The sequence below is a fragment of the Colletes latitarsis genome, chromosome 8 (assembly GCF_051014445.1).
Source record: "Colletes latitarsis isolate SP2378_abdomen chromosome 8, iyColLati1, whole genome shotgun sequence".
Classification (NCBI taxonomy): domain Eukaryota; kingdom Metazoa; phylum Arthropoda; class Insecta; order Hymenoptera; family Colletidae; genus Colletes; species Colletes latitarsis.
In genome coordinates this window covers 26,179,426-26,204,365 of record NC_135141.1, presented here as the reverse complement: position 1 = coordinate 26,204,365, position 24,940 = coordinate 26,179,426, and the positions used below count along the sequence as shown (strand labels likewise).

At 43.1% G+C, this 24,940-nt stretch overlaps 1 protein-coding gene across 2 annotated transcripts in view; it reads right to left on the bottom strand.

The window, feature by feature from the left end:
• LOC143344689 (monocarboxylate transporter 10) overlaps window positions 1-24,940 on the bottom strand; it is a 132,514-nt gene that overhangs the window by 17,993 nt on the left and 89,581 nt on the right. For both annotated transcript variants that reach the window (XM_076770976.1, XM_076770977.1), the window contains exons 7-8: window positions 8,035-8,203; window positions 5,645-5,809 (exon numbers count right to left, since the gene is read on the bottom strand). In XM_076770976.1, the coding sequence (XP_076627091.1) occupies window positions 5,645-5,809; window positions 8,035-8,203 (334 nt within the window). The remainder of the gene's footprint in view (window positions 1-5,644; window positions 5,810-8,034; window positions 8,204-24,940) is intronic.

Genomic DNA, 24,940 nt, shown 5'->3' with positions numbered 1-24,940 from the left:
GCCGACGTGGGCGTCAGGATCACCCACGCGTATTTCGCGTAACGTTTCTACATGTGTGCATCGCGATCCCTCGCAACCTACATTTCCGCCGTGAAAAGTCCCGTGTCGAGAGTTTCGCGCGAGAACTACGCCGGGCCACGAAACGAGAAATGTTTCATTGAAACTCGTCCAAGTTGCTCGAGTAGAATCAACTCCTACTCGTCGGAGTAGCCTTTTGATAATATTTCTTTTGTGTATTTCATTCAACGTTCTAAATAAACCTTCGATTTTTGCTTAGCTCCGATGGGGAATCAAGATATTTAAATTCGTTCCTTTTTTAGGAATATCGTCAAAGTTGGGGACACCAGATCCCGGATGGAAGATTCTTATCTCAGTTCCGGGCGTGGAGTAGTCTAAAAGATTGCCCACCTGTAGATGTACACCCTGTATATACATATCTAACCGGGTTGAAGATATATTGTACCTGCAACGCGCGATCCATATTACGTTCGAACGAATCTGAAATCTTTGGAAGTTTCTGCAATACAACTTTTTATGATCCGTATAAATCTATTTTTATTATTCAATTTCTCCAGGGTCTGGACCTAAAATGTCAATTTTGTTTGTAATATCTGATTCCATCGGTAAGATTAAAAAGATTTAAGGGGCCTTTCTACTTTGTGGGATTTAATAAATTTTTTTTCGCGTTTTTAAACCTAGACCTAATCCCTGGGAAAAATTTTAACGGGAGATTCTAGAGGCCAAAATAAGACGAAAATCAAGAATACCAATTTGTTGATGGAGGCTTCGTTAAAAAGTTAAATTAAAAAGTTTCAAATCGTTTTGGAAAAATTATTTTCGGTTGCGGGGGTCAATTACAATCATTTTTGGTCAATAGACGTACCCCCAAAATCCTACTCAGTTTCGAGAAAAAAATTCGAGTAAGTGCTGAAAGTTTTGAGTGAAAAAAAAGACTTTCGAATCGTCTTGGAAAAATTATTTTTAGTTGCAGGGGTCAATTGCAAGCATTTTTGGTCAACAGACATACCCCCGAAATCCTACTCAGTTTCGAGAAAAAAATTCCTTACCGAAAATTTCATGTCTGACCATAGCGTTGATATGTTTCACTGAAATTTCATGTGTATCTTTGAAACGTCATAACTTCTGAACGGATTGGACGATTTTAATGTTTAAAAAAGCAAACTACGCGTATTTTGATGGAGAATATGTACAAATCGCAAAAATATTCGAAAAGTTGGTCCTTGACCCCGCAAAATGAGAAAAACCCCATAAAAATGGCCCAATTTTCAAACAGCCATAACTCCCACAATTGTGAATATATTTCAATGAAACTTTTTTCTGAAGTAGAGCTCATGGGTACCTACAAAAAAGTATTAGACAACTTTTCTGTAGGGCGTCAAACAAAATTACTAAAATGAAAAACGAATTTTTAAGAAAAATCGACAGGGGGTAGGTGCCTAAATTTTTCGGCGAAAAAAAAAATTTTTAATTATTTCTAAAAAAATTATTTTCGGTTTCGGGGGTCAATTACAATCATGTTTGGTGTATAGACATACTCCCGAAATCTTACCCACTTTCGAGAAAAAAATTCAGTATTGCCGGAACTTTAAACGTTAATAACTTCTTAATGAAGCCTCCATCAACAAATTGGTATTCTTGATTTTTGTCTTATTTTGGCCACTAGAATCTCCCATTAAAATTTTTCCCAGGGGTGGCCGAACACCCTGTATAATAAATATAACCACAAAACCCGGAATTAATCGCTCTTTAATAGCCCGCGAAAAAAAATCACAAAGAAACATGTATTTTTCTTGCCTAGAAAGTAGAATGGTCCCTTAAAATGAAAATTTCATCCAAAGAGAAAAAACAAAAGTCATTAGTATAATTTACACCGTTTCAATTTAGCATCGTCAAAGGATGTTTTTCTTCGAAGCGCGTCGAATAATTTCTCCATTCCGAGGATCCAAATACGAATTAATTTGCGCGCCTCGTTTACCGTCTCTCGACGACAAACAAAAAGGAATTCAATTTTTCCAATCGAGGGGATATTTCGTTGGAAAGTACATTGCATTAGTCCGTATCGGCGGTGAATCGAGCGAAGTTTGATAATTAAAAGTGTGTTTTGCATCGGCGGTCCGATCGTCGCCGTGAACGGCGCGAACAAGAAAATTAGAGAAAACGAAACTCGAATCGTTAGCAACGAGTCGTATTATTACGCACCGCCTGAGGCGAACTTGTAACCGGGCGTCTTTCTGTTTCGGAAATTAGCGAAAATGAAATTGTATCGTCGCCGGGCTAATGCGACCCTGGCAGTAATTAGGCGAATTCGAGCTGCCTCGTTGTCAGAATATTTACGAAATAGAGGGAAATTAAATTGGATAGTCGGAAGAGAATTCTATTTCGCGGGTCTACGGGTCCTCGATCGTCGTATAAACATGTAGGAAATTAGAAAAACTCGTGTTTCATAGTCGCTAAGGAATATTTGCTTCGTTACCGCGCGAAGAAGCTTTTGTTTTTCTTTAAGCAATTAATATTTACTTTTTTCGAATCGTACGGATTATGTATCGCTTAATTGGTAGTTTTTTTTATTCATCCTGAATCAACACGGTCTGCAACGTAATCGTTTTCAATGGAAGAAACACTCTATCTCGCGTGTTGCACCTGCAATGCAGGCAAGCTCGCGGTAAACCGTGGATCACCTTTCTGGAGGTCGAGGAAAGCATTAGCGGGCCGCTGAAAATCGTGACAATTTTCCGGCTAATTAGGCTATCTCGATACTGCAAGTCATTTATCAATTAATATTTGTTGTCTTGTCAAAAAAATACTTGCGAGAAGAGGATCGACTTTTTGGAAGGTTTATCGTAGAATTTATATTCGATGGAGGAAGAGATTTCTGTAATATTGTGTGCGTTGTTCGCGTTCAACATAATGGAATGGTCCCGTGCAACGAAATACGTGGAATAAAATTTTCAACCTGGAACTTCCGTTTCTCGGAAAACGAGTCTTCGAAAGTCATGCGCGTTGCAATTGGCAAGAGAAGAATTTTCTTGGAAAGGAAGCCAGGAATATTCTTGTATATTTTTGACCGTAGAATCGTCTACGATACGTTCTACATCCAGAAATACGTGTTTTATTATTGCATCCTACTGTCGTAAATAATTTACAATAATTCGATCTATTTTCTAACTATCGAAATTCTATTCTAGAGTTTCGATTGATTTTTATCGCTATTTTCTCTTTCCAAAACGAATTTAAAAGCGAGCCCAGTTATTTTTAAATACTGTTTCACGTAACTAGCAATTTTCCATGTATTTCCAAGCACCAGGACAGAGAATTAGACTCGAGGCGACGAGACGTTTCAAATCGAAGATGCTTCGAAGATATCTTATCTGCTGACAAGATTCAAACGTCCCGGATCCTCGTTTCGGTTCTTTTTCCCCCTGCTCCGTTACCTCGCGTTCCACGAAATTTAATTATTACACTCCCTCTCGATCGGATTTACGATCTTTATTCGTTTAATTGAAAGCATTCCGCGAAGAAAGGTTTGCTTGTTACCCACCGGTTGGTTAACATCCGGCCTGGCACTGTGATCGAACCCATTAACGCAATTAAGAGTTCGCAGGAGAAGTAATTTGTATTAGCGAACTTTTTCGGCCTCCAGAATTACGAGTGCTTCTCGCTTGAAATCGACACTGCGACAGTTTCGGGTCGACGCGTGGGCTGCTCAATTAATAGTAATTAAATCGTTCCATAGAACTGTAATGTTCCCTACAATATAATAAAAAAAAAAAAAAGAAATCCAAAGTTAAAATGCTTTTAAGCAGTAAAAAATACGACTCTTCGGCCACCGTGATTTCGTGCAACGTAATTTATTTCAGGCCGATTGGGACGCGCGCGTTACTCGATTCTATCGTCCAAAAAGTTCGTCGACCCATAGAGGAATCGGTTGGACGTTACATCGACCGTACACAGCGAATTATTTCGCGTGGAATTCGTTTGGCCACCGTAAAACAGACGCGGTGTGTTGGAGCTTCGGGGGAAATTTTACGTCGGGCATCATTGTTTGTCGATACCCGCCAGACACCGTCGAATAATCTTCGTTTATCCGTTTACGTTCCACCGCAGGACAGGGGTAGTCGCGACCATGATAGCCAAACGATTGGTTTTCGGTCGATTGGGGGGATGGTAAATGCGTTCAGAGACAAAGCGTCTGATATTGAAACTTGACGTCGTAATAAAATCGGCGCTCGATTTGGTTACACAGAGATCGGAGGTCCCTTTGTTCAATTTCGCGGTTAACGAGAAAGGAGTAATTGGAAAATTCAAGGGACAACGCGTGAAACGTTTAATGTAAATTTCGTTCGAACGCGATTGACTGAGCCCGGTACATTCTACATCTTGGATTAGATGCTCCAGTTCTCTGACTACACACGAGTCCTTGTGAAACTAGATAGGGAGACTATTATGCTTGTCTGGCTAGATACAGGTCGCGTGAAACGCGATATGGAATCATTCCGCTTCTGCGACCATGCACGGATCTATTATGTTTGCGTAGATACGGTCGCGGTTACGATTCTGTTCTACTTACGGCGTCACAGACCTCTTCTACTTGTTGATACGTCGCGGATCGCGATACCAAACCCTTCAACTTTGATTAAAATAACGATTTTCTGCGACCAGGATTTTTTAAGCGTTCTTAAAACAGACGAGAACGTAAATAGATCTTCGAACTTGGGTTTGAGAATGTTAGTTGACGGAATTTTCAAAACCGAACGATTATATTCTAGCTTGGAGGGAATTTGTAATTATTTCTGTGTACAGGATTCCGTTACATTTGCAATGTAATAAGCAACCAATTTCACTTGGCTCTGTATATACGTGGCTGTACTACTTGAAATCCAATAAGGAAACTACTCCACTTGTACGTTCGAAGATGACCCTATTCCACTTGCTGGGCATAGGATAACATATTCTATTTGTCCACACAGGTTTGCATGCTGTTTACTTACCTGTTCCGTTACGAATCTCCGCTGTTATGAATATATTCCCTTGCGGGGAACAACAAAGATGCATTCCGGATTAAGGGGAATGCGATAACAGGGGTCAGACTAAAATATCCGCGATTCCTTCGAAGTTTTTCGTTCCTTCTAATTTAATTATCTCACTATTTTCGTTGCTTGTAAACGATTCCATGCTATTTGTCTGCCGTAAATAATTCTATTCCACTTGTTGGACACGCGATAACCTATTCTACTTGCTTTCTGTGAATCTTATTTAATTCACATAGTACAGTTACACCTTCTTCGCTTGTTTGCCCCGGCGTTGAGCTATTCTACTTGTCTGACTATGCGCGGAACTATTCCACTTGCTCGATTAATTGCTCTTCGCTACTAATCGCGTACCAGTCTTCCCTGTTTGGGAATATTCTCGACATTTTTTTAAATCGTACGTTCATTCCCAATATCGATATCGAAAAATTGACAACAGTGTTTCTTGGATACTCGGTGGACAGTCTACGGGTTCGACTGTTGTAGTATTATTTATAAAATACTGAAACAAATCGACGATAAAATGTATCTTGGGAAGCGACGCGAGCAACAGATATCGACGACGCTACGAAACGGAAATACAAGTAATAACTTACCCGACTGCCTCTCTGTAGAAGACGCTGAAGAGTACGATTCCCACTCCCGCGCCGGCTTGCACCACCATCTCGACGAACTCTCGTCGTTTTCGGAAGTAATGGCCCAACACCAGACCGGCAGTTTCCCTCACGAGGCCAGCCCCGGTACCCAGCACCAGACCGTAGCTGTTACATTTTGCAAACGTGAATCGAGCCCCAGTTCGCAGCCGGCAGAGAATCGGGAATCGGTTGACAATTCTTACGTTCGCGCGAATCGGGAGTAAAACGATCCGTATAGACGCAGAGGGGGCGGCGGGGGAACGTCGTAAGAATCAGAGTGAAGTTCCAGGGAGGCGTCGCGTTTGGGATTTACGGGCCACGGTTCTTCGCCCCGTTCCCGCAGAAATCGTGGAACGATATTAATTATTCGTTTGGTCGAAACTCACGTGCCACGGTTACACGTACCTCCGGGGAATTCGTGGGAGTAAATAAAAGATGGCTTCCGCTCGGGAGAAAACGGATTCTTAAAAGTATTAACGCCTGGATTCTTCGACGCGTTCATAGAAACAAAATTCTTACATTTTCATCCGTTCACTTTGATTTCTCACGTCAAAATTTACGAAAATAATCGAGGATTTTACGTTGTTTGAAATTAAAAAAATATTTAAGTCCCTTTGGCGGGTATCGATCTTTTGTTGAACGGCCACGGGAGGCTGTCGACAAGGACCGATCGTCTTCGATTTAGCGTTCGAATGGGCGTATTTCGAGGGAAACGTTTCCCTTCGCGTCTTTGTTCGCCAGGCTCGTCATTTTTCACTTTGTCCCTGGGTCTCTGTTTGCGAAATAAATTACCGGCAAGCCACGGGGCGCGCTAAACGCGGCGACTGTAAAAACCGCGGCTGGCCGTGCACAGCCCGTTAATTTGTCTTGCGTTCGCCCTCGGATGAGAAATACAAAGCGTGTACGACCCCCCCTGTAATTGCTCGAGGAAAGAAATTCGTAACGGGCAGATTCTCCTTCGAGAAACGACGGAACACGAATTAATCCGCGAAAACGGAAGCATACTCCTCGGGGAAGCCTGTAAACGTTGATTTGCGAAACTTTCGAATCGCGAACGGTTAATCGATCGCGAACTCCGCCGAGCCACGGATTTTAACGTTGCAGAAATTCGTTGGGCAGCTTATAAATTATTTAAGCTTCGTTTATGAAGTTTCTTGAGGCGAGTTATATTCGCGTTACAGGAAGGAGTTTACGTATTTATAGAGCCGCGTAATGCTCGGACGAGTTTGGAAGTTGTTAGGAGGGAAAAATGACGGAGAGCTTAATGAAATTTATTACTTTGGTCGGCGAACGTGCGTTCTTTATTGAAACGAATGTTCCAGAGCAGAGCTTTCAGGGTTTTTTTGATGATCGTTTAATGAGACGATGCCTCGAAAGGAAGTGGATCGGTGGTGTTTAAGCTCTGCCAGTTCGAATAGAGAACGGTATGAATTTTTTTTGGCATCAAATGGAAACGTAAACTACGGTCCGCTCGGACGTCTGGCAGCGGCCATTGTTACCAAAGGAATTGGCCAATTTCGCAGTCACGATGTGAATTCAGGCCGCTCAGGCCCTCTTTCAATGACACGTAATCCACACGTGGAAATATAATGGTCGACGATGGTTCGTTCGAATCCAAGTCACTCGAGTCTCGATAAAATAACCTTCTCTTTCGGCAGAGATTTGCAATATAAAGCACCGAAACTTTAACATCGCTTTATACGACCATAAAAATTCTGCGGGAGCTATTCTAATCGTTTGACACAAAACTGTCTCGTTCCACTCGTCCGACCAGACGTTGTTCGTATTATTCTTGTCAGAACGTACCTATTCTACTTGCTGGATTACAGCCCACGTTCTACTTTTAAACAAGTGACTGCTCGCATTCTACTCGACAGATGAGAGACAGTACCTATTCTACTTGTCAGTCTAGAGACTGTCGTATTTCGCTTCTGAGATCAGTCAGTCTTCCTAACCCCGGGTCATACAATGCACAGATCTCGTATCGTGATATTTGTCTGGTCAGATAAAGGCCCTAATCTACTTGGCGGATGGCGAACTATTCCACTTGATTGACGAATCGATAATACTCGGGGTCGGATCTATGCTAATTCGATAACAATTTAAATTCTCGTCTCTGTTTCTTCAAAGGACGTCCAAAACCATGGTTTTTAAATTTATCACCGGCTGGAAAAGTTACTAATTCTTCAGAAAAAATCATTCCCGTCCGGAGACATCGCCGGTTTCTCTTATTTACGATTCCATAACCACGGAACGATCGCAAATCGCGGCCGACGTTTCACGCTCCCGCAGAAGTCGATTTAATCCGACGGCGGGTCGTCGTTAAGGCGATCAAGCGACTTCTTACTCACCTGAGGAGTACCTGGTGCACCTCGACGGCGAACGAGGTGAAGAGCGACGCCAATGCCAACACGAGACCTCCAATCACTGCCGTGAGCCTGGTACTTCCTCGACGACACGCGCCGACGACCAATGGAGCCGAACCACGGGAAACCGCAGCACTCAATGCCCCCACCCACGCTGAAACGTTAATTCGATAGTTATACCGTAGGATACGCGGTCAAGCACTCGGGGAGGGCTGCGCGCCGGGTACTTTCCATCCACGCGTGTCTTTATCGAAACGCGTAAGCAGCCAACGGTGGCTTGTTATCGGAAAATATCGTTTCGAGCATCCCCGACAAAGTTTCAATTAAAAAATGTTTCCAAGAAAAAATAAGGAACCTTAGAAATTTTAGTATCGTCGTCTAACCCTCAACTCGTTCTGCTTTTCGTATGAAAATTTGAACGAATGTTGGCTCGATACGGATTCTACGTGTAAAAATAAGTGGAAAAGAAAGAACAACATTTTTCAATTCGTGGCTTCGTCTCGGAGAAAATCGACGTGGTAAATTTTTGGGGCACGCTTGCAATGGCGCGCCAGACGAATCTTCGAATTCAATTATCTTGGAAACGAAGTCTCGAAGGAGGAAATGTTATTCCTTCTTTTCTACTCAGTTTTACACGTAGAATCACCTCCTGATCGCGATCCCTCGTTGTTCCCTGTCTCGAGTAGCGGGATCTACGGCGATAGGAGAATTTCGTAACCCGATCCGTGTTATTAAATTCCGTTATACTTCTTCACCGGCGGTAAAGTTTAACTAGGAGAAGGATAGAGCCCAGCCTCGCAATTTATCCGAGCCGTTCCGGCGAGTGCCTCTCACAATTTATTTTCTTATTGAAATTTCACGGCGCGACACTTGCCAGCGCGGGATTAAATGCGGAGGATCCCGGAGGGCGCCGGCTGGTTTATCCAATCCCAGTAACGTTCCCTTTTGCCGGCGAACGTCGACGTTCTAACGAGAGACTTTGACGGCGCGCCGTCGTAAAGTGGCGCATCATTAAACAAAACGGGAAAGAAGAGAAACGCGAAACCCCGGCTGCGAAGGCGGGGAACGGTTCTCGTTTAGTCGACTGTACTCGCGGGGCGAGTAGGGGGGGTGTTTTTGGTGGCGTTTCGAAAATTATGTACAATCTCGAGCGCGCCAGCCACCGCCATTTTCCATTTTCACGAGCAGCCCATAGAATCCCGAGCGTAGCTCCGCGAATGTTATTCCTCTTTTACCGGTTAATTAGGAGACGGCGAAAACTGCCCGGTGCAATTCAGCCGGGCAATTGGAGTAATTAAACACGCGGCGGGCCTCTTTGTGTTACGGGTTTCTAATTAGTTTCCTCGGTGAAAAGCTTAAAACCCGTGGAATTTCCCGAGCCGACGTAAAAATCGTGTTTTTCTCTCTGTCCCGTGACTTTTTTCATTTTTATTGCTCCCCGTCACGCGGTCGTTCGAGACGTCCGGTAAACAAGGGAGGACGTATTATTTCGGACATCGTGGTGCTCGTTAAAGCAACGTGTCCGGAAGAACAATATGGAAAGGAACCCTCGAGAGAGGGAGATTTTGCACCGGAACGCAGAAGTAATTAACAATTCGGGCGGAACGGGGGCGCCGTTCACTGGCAGCCAACATTAATTAAAGTTACGTTTCGCCCCGCGTAAACTATCAACGAAATTGTTGCGCCTGGTAACGCGTGCTGTCTCCTGATACCGAATCTCTTCTACTCGTCTGACATGCCACGATTCTATTCCACTTGCGCGCCGGATAGACCGACCGACTTCCTCGCGTTTCGCAAGTTCGATAGGTCTACGACGAATTCCACCCTCTCGTTTAGTCGCTAACGATCCTGGTTCTACTTGTCGCTGGGCCATAGTTGATCGTAGTCTACGGTATCTAGTGGTCGTTAGCATAGATACCCTATTTGTTTGATTACGGAATTCCTCCTCGTTCTACTTCTGACGTGTCCTACTTGTCTGGGCACAGAGCTTCTCTTTCTCTTTCTGGATAAAGAATCTTCAGAGTTTGATTTAGGTGGACCCAGATTATTCCATGCGACGACCTATTCTACTCTGGACTTTGGTTTAGTAATTATTATTGAAAATTACAATCTGAAAAATTCTTGGACACATACAGATGATTTTGTTTTTTCTAAATTTCGGGGGATCGAACTCGAGGACCTCGAGGGTCGAAGAAGAGCGTCCAAACAATTCTTATCGAAGCAATATGAAGTAAAAATATTGTTCTAAACCAAAGGAAGTACACTTTGGAGGATCTCTCCAATCCCGTTCTAAATATTTTACTCGTCGGTGGTTTTTTTGACCGTCGATGGGAGGGACAATTCTATCGACGGGATGGCGCGCGATATCAAGTATTTATTGTCCTTTCATCAAGACGCGAGCTTCAATTCTCTTTCTGATCGATTTCGTCGGAAGATTCCCAGCTGTTTCGCGTAGAGTTGCTGCATTATTCATCGACCGGTTGGAACGTGTTTCCTTTATTCCCCGGCATCCTTCCGCGGGCGGTTTCCCCACCTCCATTTTTCTTTCCCGATCGAACACCCGTGGAACACCCGGCTCCGTGGAAACTTGGTCAATAATTTTCGCGGGTATTAAACGGACGGGAGAGCCGCGACGTGTCCTCATCGATTTCTAGTTAGGCCATGAGATACTAGCCCGGCCTGATAACGCCGATAAGCACGGACCCACGATGCAGTTGGGAAGTTAATGAGACCCTCGTCCGTTCGAGTTTTCTTCCGTTCTCCTTTCTGGATCGTCGAGCCGCGCGCTTGAAATTGCTACTTTGATTTACGTCAATAGTTCGAGATATAGCAAACCCGTCCAGAGGCCAGAATATTCCCTCGAACGAGCTCTTATTATTTATTTCGATCTCACGAATTATTCAAAATGAATAAACGCATCTGCCAATCCTTCGTCGATGTTTATGTTGTCGAGAAATTACAAGCTCACAATATTTTTAAAGATAAGGTCTTCTACTGTAAACCGTCAAAGAGTTCGATTTTTTTTGCATTTTCTTAAAAATATGTGTGCAAAAGCATATCACCGAACTCCTGAAATTAACGATCCCTGTGTTTAGATGTGTTTTTCTCGAAACTATCTTTTCTGAATTGGCTCCCGCGTTAACACGAAAATCACACCCAGAACGCAATTAATTTTACCACGAATACGTGTATTTTTTTTTTACATTTAGCCAGTGGTTTGGATCGCGTTTACGGATTAAAAAGAATGACTTGCTCGGAGAATCGTGAGAGGAACGATTCCACTTTGCTTTCGTTAACTTTTAAAATCGGATCAAGCGTTCCTCGTACCGCGGGTGTAGATTTCTCCCCGGTCGCTCGTGTCACGGGAGTAATTGTATTAGTTGGGAAAACATCGTAGAAACGGCGGGCAAGGAGGCGTTTCGAGACGGAGGGTTTCCTTATCAGATTTTTATTACTGGAAGTTCTCCCGCGAACGACGAAAGAGCAACAGCGTCGGAAGTTGCGTTTTAAAAAGCAACCCGGCGGACGCAAAAGATTTACCGTTGCTTCTTCTTTGCCCTTTGGTCGAGTCTCGCGAATTCCGCGTCCGATCTCGGTTTCCAGCGACGTTTCTGCGCGTGGAAATTCCTTTCTCGCGTTTTGTTCGTTTTCAATCACGAACCGGCGAGAGCGACTGCGAACTCGGCTGACTTTGACCCTTTGAAAGAGCCTCGTTTCCCGCGTTTCCTTTGTCCCTTTGGTAAATTTAGAGCGGTTCCGGTCGCGGCGCGTAACGTTGTTCCTCGGAACTTCGTCGCGATAACTCTTTCCTTCCTTTTTTAAATACAATTTTATCCTCCTCGTGCGTGAAATATTTTCATCGAAGCTCCATTTACATAGCTGCACCCTCGTTACGCGGTTAATTAACTGGCAGAACTCGGCTTGTTTACCAGCTTTATTAGCCTGGTTTTTCGGTTCTCGTAACTTTTCGAAAACTGCGTCGACGACCCTATTCAGGGGACAAAGCGAAAGGGACGCGATAACTGAAAATCTCGGGGCGAAGTTTAAGGGTTTCTTCGATCATAAATAAATGGTTCGTTAACGTTTCCCTAAACTGAGTCGCGTGGGTTGCCACAAATCATCTGTAAATGATCTCTCTCGCAGTGACACGTCGATCCTTTCAATAAACAAGCGTCGAGTTTCCCGATTCGAGTAATTGCACCGTTATCGAATTTCCGTATTTCGTTGCCAGGGAAAACTGGGGGTTAACGAAGGCTTCGATTTACGCGGCCATTTTGTCGCGAGGTGCGTGGATCGTGAATTTATCGGCGGGCTGCACGCGCGTCCTCCATCGATTCACGACGCTTCGACCAGCGAGATATCTCGCGGACTTCTCGAAGGAGTTCAAACTTGGTCGACGGGGAAGTTTCAATCGTCGCCGCGTACTCGTGAATATTAATAATCGGCCGGTATTCGTATTAATGCGTTTCTGAAGCCGGGAGAAGAACTTTCGCCGGAAGAACTCGATGCTCCCAGAATTCTATTGTTTAAGCGGCCATTGTCGTATGCAGGCACCGAGGCACCCCCCGAGGAGGGATTAAGGGGAATAGTCCATTGCGCGTCTCTCGAGAACGCGTGGGTCATTCCATGCTAGGTATCCTCAAGTTTATAATGCTCGAGAGGGACTACGCTCGCCGTGTAATAAAACGACGCCATTTTTACGACTTACCTCTTCGTTGGATAATTTCTTTTTAGTCTGAAATTACGAAGATTGTATAGGGTGTTTGACATCAGGGAAAAATTTTAGTGGGAGACTCTAGAGGGCAAAATAAGACGAAAATTATGAATATCAATTTGTTCATCGAAGCTTTGTTAAAGCTCTGCACTCCGAATTATATTTGAATTTTGCTTTACGATAAGTAAAATATGGGGTAATTTGAACAAATTCAATTAAATATCTGTTTTATTTACGCTATTGTTGTATTTTGTAATTTTCAAGTATACGATAACTCTGTACGGGTCTACGTGGGCCATTTATAAAGTTAGAACTCCTTATTTAGATCTCTCAGATTCTCGAAGGATCCTTTTGACCGCGAGTATTCAATTCTCGGAAAAGATTCTCATAAACTGGATGGAACTGGAGGAAAATCAGTCCGTCAATGGGGGGGGGGGGGGGGGGGGGGAGATTCCATCACGGTGAAAACCGGTGTTTGTAAACAAGAATAATAGCAATAATAAGTTCTTTTTACGAATGTATACACAATGAGAGGAGAGAATAATGGACAATGCGGAAAGTTACGAGACGAAAAGAAATATTCCAATTTAATCTTTGTTGGCGTCCGATCGCGAATAGCGTTAGCGTCTTGGAAACTCGGCTAATTGAAAGCGTCGTGCGAATTGAGCCGTCGGAACGCGCAACAAAAACGCGCGCTTTCAAACAATACGCAGCTCGCGTTCACTTTTCACCGAGCAGAGGGAAAAAACTGAAAAACGAACGACCCAAATACCATTTTCGGATCACGGGGCGCCCTTCGACGGCACGAAATCCGCGATATTTGTCCCGTCGAAAGCCGTGACGGCGGTGGCAGTTGCATTTTTCCGCGTTCGGAGCTTAATCCGCAAACAGAGGGTCCCCGGGGGAACAAAGATTTCGCCGGGAAACGTTTGATCGATCGCGCGTTTGATCTCCCGCGGAAGAAAACCGAGCCAAGACGCGTCCGTTCCGCGGATTTCTTTCGAATTCGAAACGTGACCGTCCCGTTTAATCGACGCAAATATTTTCCATCGATCCCCCTCCCCCGCCGTTGTTTACCCGGCTCGCGGGACAGACACGGAGCCCAATAAAACGAACGACAAACGAGGTGTAGAAACAAAGGAAACTGGAACGACACACAACGGCGGCCGTTGGATTAATTAAATCGCGTTGGTCAACGTAATTAATCCAAGTACCCACGCAATTCGCGCGTGAAAACACGACTGACCAAGAATTGGAGCTGACATTTCGCCAGGCGTCGATCAGGATTTGCCGCATTTTCAGAGCACGTCGGATTTGGGAAGTTTTTTCAAATAATAAGCACCCAAGTAAATTTTAGATGGTCCGTAATCAATGTTTTAGCGATCTCTGCAGCGAACGTGTTAACCAGAATTATTAGAAAAAATGCTAAGCTAATAATTGTTTAATATATGTCAATATAATTATTTGAAAAATTATGCAATCCTCTGAAAGTTGATTTCCATTTAACAATTAATTGAAAATAATTGAGATTGAGATGATTGACGAATTATTGAACTAGTGGAATAAAAAATAAGTCGACGCGAAAATGACGGGACGATTCCACAGATTTTTCGGGTAATACGTGGAGGATCGTGGTCGCTCGGGGCGCGTAAAAAATGGTGGAAGGACCATCTTTCGACGCCCTGGCGTCGTCGCTGACGTTTCGCTAGCAAACAATTCGCGCGAGAAACGGTTCTCGGCCTGTTCCCGGCGATAATCATCGCCCCCGTTCCGCGTTCGTTCGAGTTTCGAGCCGCCGCCGGAAACATCCGTAATATTCGGCCATTGTCCAAAAGTTGGTTGGATCGCGCGTTGAAGAGTCCCGCGGATAAGGGCTTTAGAAATCCCCCTGGCTCCACTAGGACTCGATATCCTCCCACGGCTGGGAGAATCGAGAAACGCTCGAATTTCTCGGTTCGGTTCTTCTCGCGACGAAAAGTATCATGGTTGTTTCCAACGGTCGTCGACCTTCGCTGTTCGTCGACTCCCCCGGGGTGACTGCAGGCGTCACTTTTTTCCCCAAAATTCCGCCCCCGACGCTCGACTACCGACCATCGATCGCTCGTTGTGACTAGCAAGTCTCGAAACTTTGTTTCGAACAAAAGTTTGCGCTCCGCTGGACGAACGGGTCGCTCTCGTCTTTTTTGCCAGGAGACCGTCGAATACCGATTTTAAGGCCGAAACGTTCAACATCGATTATTGCATTAACTCTACTACCAAGAGACACGCTGTAAAATTTTTGCTTGAAATTACTTTCCAAGCTCTATTGCTCTTGGAAGTTGAACAAAAAATTTTTTAAATCGTTCTAAAAACTATATCTTCGATTGCAGGGGTCAATTACAATCATTTTTGGTCGGTAGACATACCCTCGAAATCCTACGCACTTTCGAGAAAAAAATTCCTTATCGAAAATATAATGTCTGACCATACATTGACATGTTTCCCTGAAATTTTACGACAAAATTAAAAAATTTCAAATCATTCTGGAAAAATTATTTTTGGTTGCAGGGGTCAATTACAATCATTTTTGGTGAATAGACATACCCTCGAAATCCTACGTATTTTTGAGAAAAAAATTCTTTACCGCAAATATAACGTATGGCCAGAGATCTGTGATCATATTCCTCGTTAGTATCACTTCATATGTAGATATAGTCGAATTATCCAGCATACAAAATTTCAATGGGAGATTTTAGAGCCCAAAATAAGACGAAAATCCAGAATATCAATTTGTTGATTGAGGCTTCGTGATAGTGGCAGTTTTAAAGAAATTATAGCATACAGTGTTCATTTTCTCGTAAGCTTACGAACCTAATTGTCAGATACACATCGACGTACTCTTTCAAACACGAAACATTCTACTTATCTTGTTCGTGGTCTACCCTACTCTATTGTCAAATTAGTGGCGCACCTGTATTGCTTCCTGTCACATCAGTGGCGAAGTCTATTCTACTTTTCACAATAGTGGCGAGCCAATTGTACACGCACCATCGAGCCTATTCTACTTCCCGAATGACGGACCAGTTTCACTCGCCACAACAATAACGAACCTATACTACTCGCAGCATCGGTGTCTGCTTGACTGTCGGTAAACGATCCTATTCTACTTGACTGAAATTACACTCCCATTCGACTTAGTTCGTGGGTCAATCTACTTGCTAATCCTGTTCGATCGTCTACTCGCGCGCACTATTGTACTTCCACGGATAATTACAGGTGTATTCTACTCGTAGATTCGCGTTTGGGACTCGGTGTGGTTCTGCAAGTATTGAATCGCAGTCGAAATCGCAACGAAATTGGCTGGTCAAGCGTTGACGTTTGCTGACTAACGACGTAGATTTTATCAGACACCGGGCTCCGCTCCAAAAGCATTGTTTCGAGTCAATAGTTCATAGTCCCGTGGCAAACATATTTCAGTCCTTGACAAGAGTCATTTGGGAGCGTTCGCGTGCGAGAGGAATAGTCGAATTCTGATTGGGACTTGTGCCGCGAATATTTCACCGTTGAATATTCATTACGGTAAAACCATGGGTCGCAACGGGGCTGAATTATGTTGCAATTAATAGCGGATACTTAAATATCGGCAACGATTTACTTGTACTTCCGACGTGTGAAATATTCCGGAACGATAATTCACCCGGGCATCGATCGTAGCAACCCTTGAATCAGAAAATAATAGTTTAATCAATTTAACGTATCCTCTGTATCTTTAAAAAATTCCCCGTTACTTTTCATTAAATAACGCCTCGACGAAGGCTTGGAAAATTGATTTTCTCGAAACGTCTCGATCGACGATCGCGCGGAGAAGAAACGTTCGGCCAAAGGTCGAAACCTAATTTGAGTTGCTTCAGAGGCTCCAAGCCAATCAGATTACGAAAAGCTCCGGGCAGCTCGATCGATTTCGAACGACGTTGAAAAGAAACACGCAGTGTCCATTCGCTTCGCGACTCGAGAGCATCGTTCGAACGACTCCCAGCTAGTTTCAACAGGTACCCGGACCAACCGTGGTCGATCGCGAGAGAGAATAATTTAAGAGACCCGACGTTTTTAGCACCGCCACGGATTCGTGGGACGTCGCGTTTCCTCGAAACGATCCGTTCCCCGTGAAATACAACGACCGCCGTCGATCCCACGAATCGCACGCGGACCAGAATTCGACGATTTTCGAATCGAGGCTATCCCCGAAGTTGCAAACGCCCCCGGAAGTCGAGTGCACGGAACAGGAATAATTGAAGCGACCGAACAAGAGTGTCGAGAACGGGATCGTAAGCCTGAAAATCATGAAATAATAGAGATAGCTCCACTCGTGCTCGAGTGCCTCTACGAGGCCTCTCCAAACAGAAATCGTCCATATAATGGGGGAATAAAGCTCCCTGGGAAGGCTGTACCGCTGCTTTCCGCGGATACGAGCCATTTATTATTTCCGTTCGATGGTTTTATAACGAAATTGTCCGAAACAGCGCGATCCAAACACCCGTAAAAAATGACAGTTATCCATTTACACTTTACTGGTGTCGATACGACGACGAACACAATACGTGTCGTAGCTTTGAATTTTGGAAATATACGAATAAAATTTTAATTGTAGATATTTATACATTTTTGCGGGGGGGAAGAATATTTTTTCATTTTTAGAAGTCACGTAGAATTGCGTTTGGTATTGCTGGTTGTTTATATTATTATTATTATTATTCATTTATTAACGGTATTAAACCCTTTAGTACAACGATGTAATATGTAAGGAACTACAGATGTGGATTTTACATAGCCAAACATTATCGCTTAGTGAATTTAACAAAAGAAATTAATTTACAATATGTTGCAATTTAGAGTATAATTACAAACTATATTATTTTTCTTATTACTAAACTTAACAATATGGCACTTATTTAAATTGAGGGACAATTTATTTAATGAGCACCAATTCTCTAATTCTCAAATTGCCACGCGTATCGATATGTATTTTATTTGTCCGCGTACGATTCTTTTCTCGTGCAAATCCTGGAAGAACACGGAGGTTCCTCTGCGATTTATTTGTCGAGGATACCGTGTTATCCCTGCGTCTACGACAAATAGATCGAAACAGAATCTCGACGTTCTCGCAGTGCTCGTACAAAGAAGAAAATGTGCGTGGAAGAATCGAATCGATCGAAACATAGTTTGCGAGAAAGAAAATTCAGACTCGATCCAAGTCGTTAGGTTACGTAAAAAATTAATTAAACTTCAGAACGAGGTTGCAGCGTGCTACGTTTTATCCGTTTACGAAACGCTAAAACCTTCAAGCTGTATTAATTAATCTTAACAGTAGCGTCTCGCTACGATACTTTTTACCGGCGCAACGAAGAATAAAATGCGAGGGGAAATAAAGATGGCGATCGTAGAGACAGCAAAACAGCATCGCGGCGTAAAGAAACGATGCTTATCACGGTTCTTACGAACGCCAGTAAAAAAGGCAACGGGTAAAAGTAATCATCCAATCTGGAACTGACGGGCCGTCGGAAATAAACAAGCGAAATTACACCGGAAGCTCGTGCCCCGCGGGACGTTAACGAGCCGAAGTCTTCGATTCCTTCGAAATTCGCGGGGACAAAGAAAGGGAAAGCGGTCGTCTAATTCGCGGAAAAAGCCCCCGTGGAATCGGAATTCGAAACACGATGGAGTCGTTTCGCGGACGAGGAGAGCCCGGGAAATGAAACGCAACCGTGATCAACGTCGACGAGAGGAAAAACGAGCATTCGAGTACGCGAGACACGGATAAATACGACCGTGGGAAACAGCCCCGGGGAAACGGGCCGCGGCTCAAAGAATTCCAGCGAATTCAGCAAAAGCTGCTACGCGTCTCCGCGAAAGGAGGGCGTGTTTCTTTCCGCGTCGACGGATGGAACTTACGAAAATGAGAGCAACTTCGCCGCAAAATGCACCGAGCGAGTCCTCGCGAAATGACGATCGATTCGATCGTACGCTTCGAAAGTCGCGGTTCGCGCGAAACCTTTATGCAAATAAATTCGAATAAACGAACCGAACGGAGGACAAATAGATCGTACGATGGAAGGCGGGAAGAATTGATAAAAACTGATAAAAATCGAGGTTCATCGTATATTAATTTCCCAGGCATTAACGAGGTTTGAAATCTTGTCGAAACGTCCAATTCTTTGGCGTTTTTGCCACGCGTACGGCAACATTTGCATATTCATCGCGGCGAGAAATAGAAGATTCCATTGGAAATTCGAGCAGCTACGTCCTCCTCCGATCGATCCTTTTATTTGTGTTTTTTCGAGCCGCTTCTTCCACTGTCGCGTTTCCGACGGAATTTACATTTCAACGTCGACGATTCGAATTTCCCAACGTTCGATACACGCGTAAAGTACGTATTCGTTGACGCGACGGCCGCATAAAAGTATTATTTATTCGTTACAATGTGCACAATTAATTTCGATATTGCGAAATTTTATTTTATGCTTTCGACGCGACGGTTGAAAATAAATCATCTTTCGATCGAACTGTCGATGCGTTGTCCACAGAATGCTCGTGAGATTTGAATTTGAATAAAATCGGAAACCGAGCAAGAAAGCTTCGACGAGTTTAGTTCCCAATTCCAACGAACGACGGACTATCGCGTGAATCAACGAACTATTAATCAATAATCGCCCAGTTAAACGGCTCGAAATAAAGCTCGACCGGGCCTATTTTCAACCGTCGTCCATTAGCCGGAAGTTTTGATTGCGGTTTGCCCAGATTCGAGGTTTTATTCATGACGCACACGGACCATATCCGAGAAAGCTTTCACCCGACTGGAACAAGATTTACTGCTTGCGAAGTTCTTCGCTGGCGGAACTTTCGACGATCGCCCGTGGCTATTGTTTCGTGGGCGAGCGAGATTGTATAGAAATCTCGACCTAAACGTGATCGAGACTTCCAGCTTGATACCTCGCGAACGAGACGCTGAAGATTCCCGAGGACGCGTGCTTCCGATCGTGATCTCGATACCACCATGCACGGTGTTTAGTCGTTAAAGATCTCCCCAGGGGATCAAGGGTTTAATCCCGTTAATAAATAAATAATAATAATATATACTTTTTAATGAATTTTTAGATATAATATTGTCTAATAATTTTTTAAAAGTATTAATTGCTTATCAACGAAATTCACTTACACCAGATGCAAAAATAGTGTAAATATTGTCACGATACTAAATGTTTCAAGATGCACTTTGAGCAAGTCATGAACCGTTTGTAACGAAACAGCGTTAACATCGTTTCAGCGTGTTCTACGTGGTTTTGATATCATTCTCCGTAGGTCTAGCATTTTGGGAACAGTAGGTAATCGATGTAAACATAAACCTCGAATCGATGGAAATACCGTAATCCTGCGAGAACAATAGGTCCGACTCGTATTTCACTTTAGCAACGCAGTAACTTGTAATTAGCGAACAAATCGAGTACGGTAGAACGTTATTAACCTGAACATGCCGCTGATTCGGGCATCCGTTCATTTCAGACGACCCCTTTGCTTGATTCGCGCGGATTAACTACATTCGGTTGCATTTTTATCCGCGAAATTCCTCAATGATGCAATAAAATCTGTTCAATCCGATATCCGTTACATCGAATTACCGTTCCATTCGATTTAGCATCAGTTCCACTGTCTTTTTCCCCCCAACTAGAAACGCGAAGGACCGTTTGATCGTGTTAGCCATTTTGTCATTACATGAAATTCTTTTGGTTTTATTTTTCATCGATAGAGAGTAATAAAATTCGAAATTGAAGTATTACGTAATATAGGAATATCTATTAATTTATTCAAATGTGATCCTTCAACAAATTTTTAGAAAAAGTTTCATAGTTATGTCCAAAAAGTTCTTGAAAATTGCTTTTATTTTCACAGCGGTTTCCCCCTTTGAGCGTTCCATCGAGTATCGATGTAATATTTTTTTATTCTTTAAGAGGAGTAATCGTCGAAAGTGATTTTCTTTTATATGCAAGTAGTCTCTATCGTGCACCGGGGTCAGGTCAACCAGAAACGACTCGAGCCTTTTCGCGTCGTGGCTGCGTCCCCCTTTTGTCGCGGTCCGCGACGACGTGCGTGTCGATAATCGAATTGCACCCCTCGATACGTCTCCGCTACCCCGCGGGGGCGGTTCGAATGGCAAATCGATACACGCGGTGCGCGACGCATTTCGCAACACAATTACCGGATGCAGCGAAAACCCGCGGCCGCATCCACCAAGAACCGGCCGCCTCCTATTATCGTGCGTCGTTCGACGCTCTAACTTCGCGCGTAACGTCGTTACCCGTTTATCGTCCGTTGAATATTGCGCGAGGAGTCGGACAATGACGCGTATAGGACAGGGACACGTCGTCGTCGGCCGCGTACAAAGCCCGTGCAAACAGGGGAAATCAAGGAAGCGACGCGGCAGCTTATTAAACCGTCGTCGAGAACCGAGCGCGTCGAATAAGGTTCGGCGCTAATGTTCTGCGCCCTCAATGACGACGTTCCGTGGTTGGATATTAAATCTCGCGATCGCGTGAACCGCATATTGGATCCCCCCCATGCGTTCATTAGGGATTCAGTTCGCGACGCGTCTCCGTTGCATATTGGATCCCGTAGTAAGGTGTCCGTTGCCTTAATATGGATCACACGCCTCCCGATACCCTCCCCTCTTTGAGCATCGTCAAGCGTGGGAGGTATTTTAAAGCACGAAGAGGGCCCTGGAATCAATCGAACGACGTCAAGGGTGCTGGGGGGGAATATGGAATTATCGACGGTGACGAGTGTGTCAGGTGGGAACGAGAGAGGGAGTTGATTTATCGTGGAGGATCTATTTTTTATTGTTAATTCTTCGTTACACGCAAATATAAAGAATTTGAGGGTTTCCTTTGTTTCAGAATTATATTCGCCGATTGTAAGTATCTATTTACGTGTTCTGTAAGTCGTTAGACAGTTGTAGTATTTTTAAGCGAAACTTGAACGAGCACTTGTGATTTTCCAAAATTAATTTTCAACTTGAGACGCACAGTAGCTAATTTCATAGATCTAGGTGGACAAAATGAAAATATTAATGTTATCGAAACAGCCTCAAATCCTATATTTCATATACAGGATGTTCGGCCACCTCTGGGGAAAGGGGGAGATTCTAGACGCCAAAATAAGACGAAAATCAAGAATATCAATTTCTTGACTGAGGCTTCATTAAAAAGTTATTAAAAAATTAAATTAAAAAATTTCAAATCATTCTAAAAAAATTATTTTTCGTTGCAGGGGTCAATTACAATCATTTTTGGTCAATACACATACCCCCGAAATCTTACGTACTTCCGAGAAAAAAATTCCTTACCGAAAATATTATGTCTGACCATACATGCACCTATTCCCCTTAAATTTTTCGGCGAAAAACAAATTTTTCAAATCCTTCTAAAAAAATTATTTTCGGTTGCGGGGGTCAAGTACAATCATTTTTGGTCATTACACATACCCTCGAAATCCTACCCAGTTTCGAGGAAAAAATTCCTTACCGAAAATATAATTTCTGACCCGAAATGTCTGCCCGAATTTACATGCGAATCTTTAAAACGTCATAACTTCTGAACGGATTGGACGATTTTAATGTTTAAAAAAGCAAACTACGCGTATTTTGATGGAGAATATGTACAAATCGCAAAAATATTGGAAAAGTTGGTCCTTGACCCCGCAAAATGAGAAAAACCCCATAAAAATGGGCCAATTTTCAAACAGCCGTAACTCCTACAATTGTGAATATATTACAATGAAACTTTTTTCTGAAGTAGAGCTCATGGGTACCTACAAAAAAGTATTAAAGACCTTTTTTGTAGGGCGTCAAACAAAATTACTAAAAATGAAGAAGGAATTTTTAAGAAAAATCGACAGGGGGTAGGTGCCTACATTTTTCGGCGAAAAACAAATTTTTCAAATTGCTCTAAAAAAATTATTTTCGGTTGCGGGGGTCAAGTACAATCATTTTTGGTCAGTAGACATACCTCCGAAATCCTAACCATTTTCGAGAAAAAAATTCAGTAAGATGAACAAATTTTTCGGTGAAAAAAAAATTTTTCAAATCGTTCTGAAGAAATTATTTTCGGTTGCAGGGGTCAGTTACAATCATTTTTGGTAAATAGACATACCCCCGAAATCCTACTCACTTTCGAGAAAAAAAATTCTATACTGTCGGAACTTTAAATGTTAATAACTTCTTAACGTTGCCTCCATCAAGAAATTGGTATTCTTGATTTTCGTGTTATTGTTGGCCTCTAGAATCTCCCATTCAAATTTTTCCTAGAGGTAGTCGAACACCCTGTATACTGTAAAATGCCTAACTTGTGAAGAAAAGAATACTTTAATAGAATAAAAATCGATACGAGAAAGTATTCATTACGAAATATTAGACTTTCATTCGAAACTGTTTAACGACTCGCCAGAGGGAGCGTAGATTAATTTTTGCAAAGAGATCTCGAGGGCTTTTAGCGACTAATTCAGGCTACGATGAACGTAAGGACCGCGATAAACGAGAACGGGAAATGCTTCATTTTAAATCGAATTCGAATGGGCAATCGCCATTACGCTAAATACCTCTTTGTGTATTCCGCAAGCCGTACCGCGCGCGTCCGTTCCCTATCGCGCATCTCCTGATAACCGGGCGCAAATATCGATGTTTCCCTAATAGCCTCGTGCAACCAGATATTCGAGCGCAAAAGGAACACAATAAAGCAGGAACAATCCGTGATTCTTCGACAGAGGCTACCCGGTAATGTCGCTTGTTATCGCGAAACGATCGAAATTTATGCAGAATCGCAAATATTTGAAACGTCGCGTCGGTTAGAACGACGTCCTGGATGGACTGGAAAATGCTGAAGTTTACGAATCGATCGGGGAATAGAAAAGGAATCGTACGTTTTTGGTCATTCGTGGTGTCAGAAATTCACCCTTTATTCTTTACTAAAATTAAACTCAATTTACAGGGTGTTCGACCATCCCTTGGAAAAATTTTAATGGGAGATTCTCGAGGCCAAAATAAGACGAAAATCAAGAATTCCAATTCGTTGATTGAGACTTCGTTAAAAGTTATTAACGTTTAAAGTTGCGCCTGTAGATAGGCAATCTGCGTAAGTAGAGTTTCTCATGCTGAGTGAGGACCACTGTTCGCAGGTTGCGGATAAATCAACAAATTACTATTCTTGATTTTGGTCTTATTTTGACCTTCAGAATCTCCCAATAAAATTTTTCTCAGGGGTGGCCGACTGACCTGTATATTATTTCGTACAATATCACAAAGACCTATCCCATACTCGAATGATAAAATTCACTTTGTTTATGATTTAGAATCGTTCAATTTTATCGGCAACGATACAGCGTCAATAAAAATGTATACCGTATAAAAAATATCAGCGACCTTGAAATCTCGAAAATAGTAACATCGATAAAAAGTATCGCCTATTATAGAACGACACAATATAAATTGCATACTGGAACAGGAATGTATTAGAAAATAATTCGTGCGTTACGCGAAGGTTGGTTGAAATTTTAGTGGGAAAAATCTAGACACTCGATAGCTCGATGGTGTATGTTTTCAAATATTAATTTCTCAGCGAGCAACGATTTAAAATATTAAACCTGTATCGACGCAGTATCATCGAAGGAGTCGCCATTGTGCGATCTTCCCGATGGTTGATGCTCGTTGCATCGACTGACAGGGAACAATATAAAACCAGCAGACACGTAAGAAAGCCGAAGCTTTCGGGGATTTCTTTTCAGTGATGTAGAGAAGCACGGTATTGGGCGCACGTGCAGGCCTTATTCACGGGGATTCAGAGATCGGTCCGGGATAGACCCAGTTCCAGCCGGAGTTATCCGTTTCTTCGTCGAAATTAGGCGAAACCGATGACGACGTCGACTGTCTTCGTTCGATAAATTTCCTCGTCTCGGGGTTGGATTACTCGCGATGGGAAATAATTGTACGAACGCGACGATTATTTCATCGCCTTCCGATACACGATGGCTCTCGTTTTATCAGAGTTCTGCCTCTACTTCCGGCGGATATCGAATACGGGAAGGATCGATATCTCGGGTACACCGTTCCTTCCATTGGAAAAAACAAAGTTTCAAAATTCCAAGACGATAAAGTAA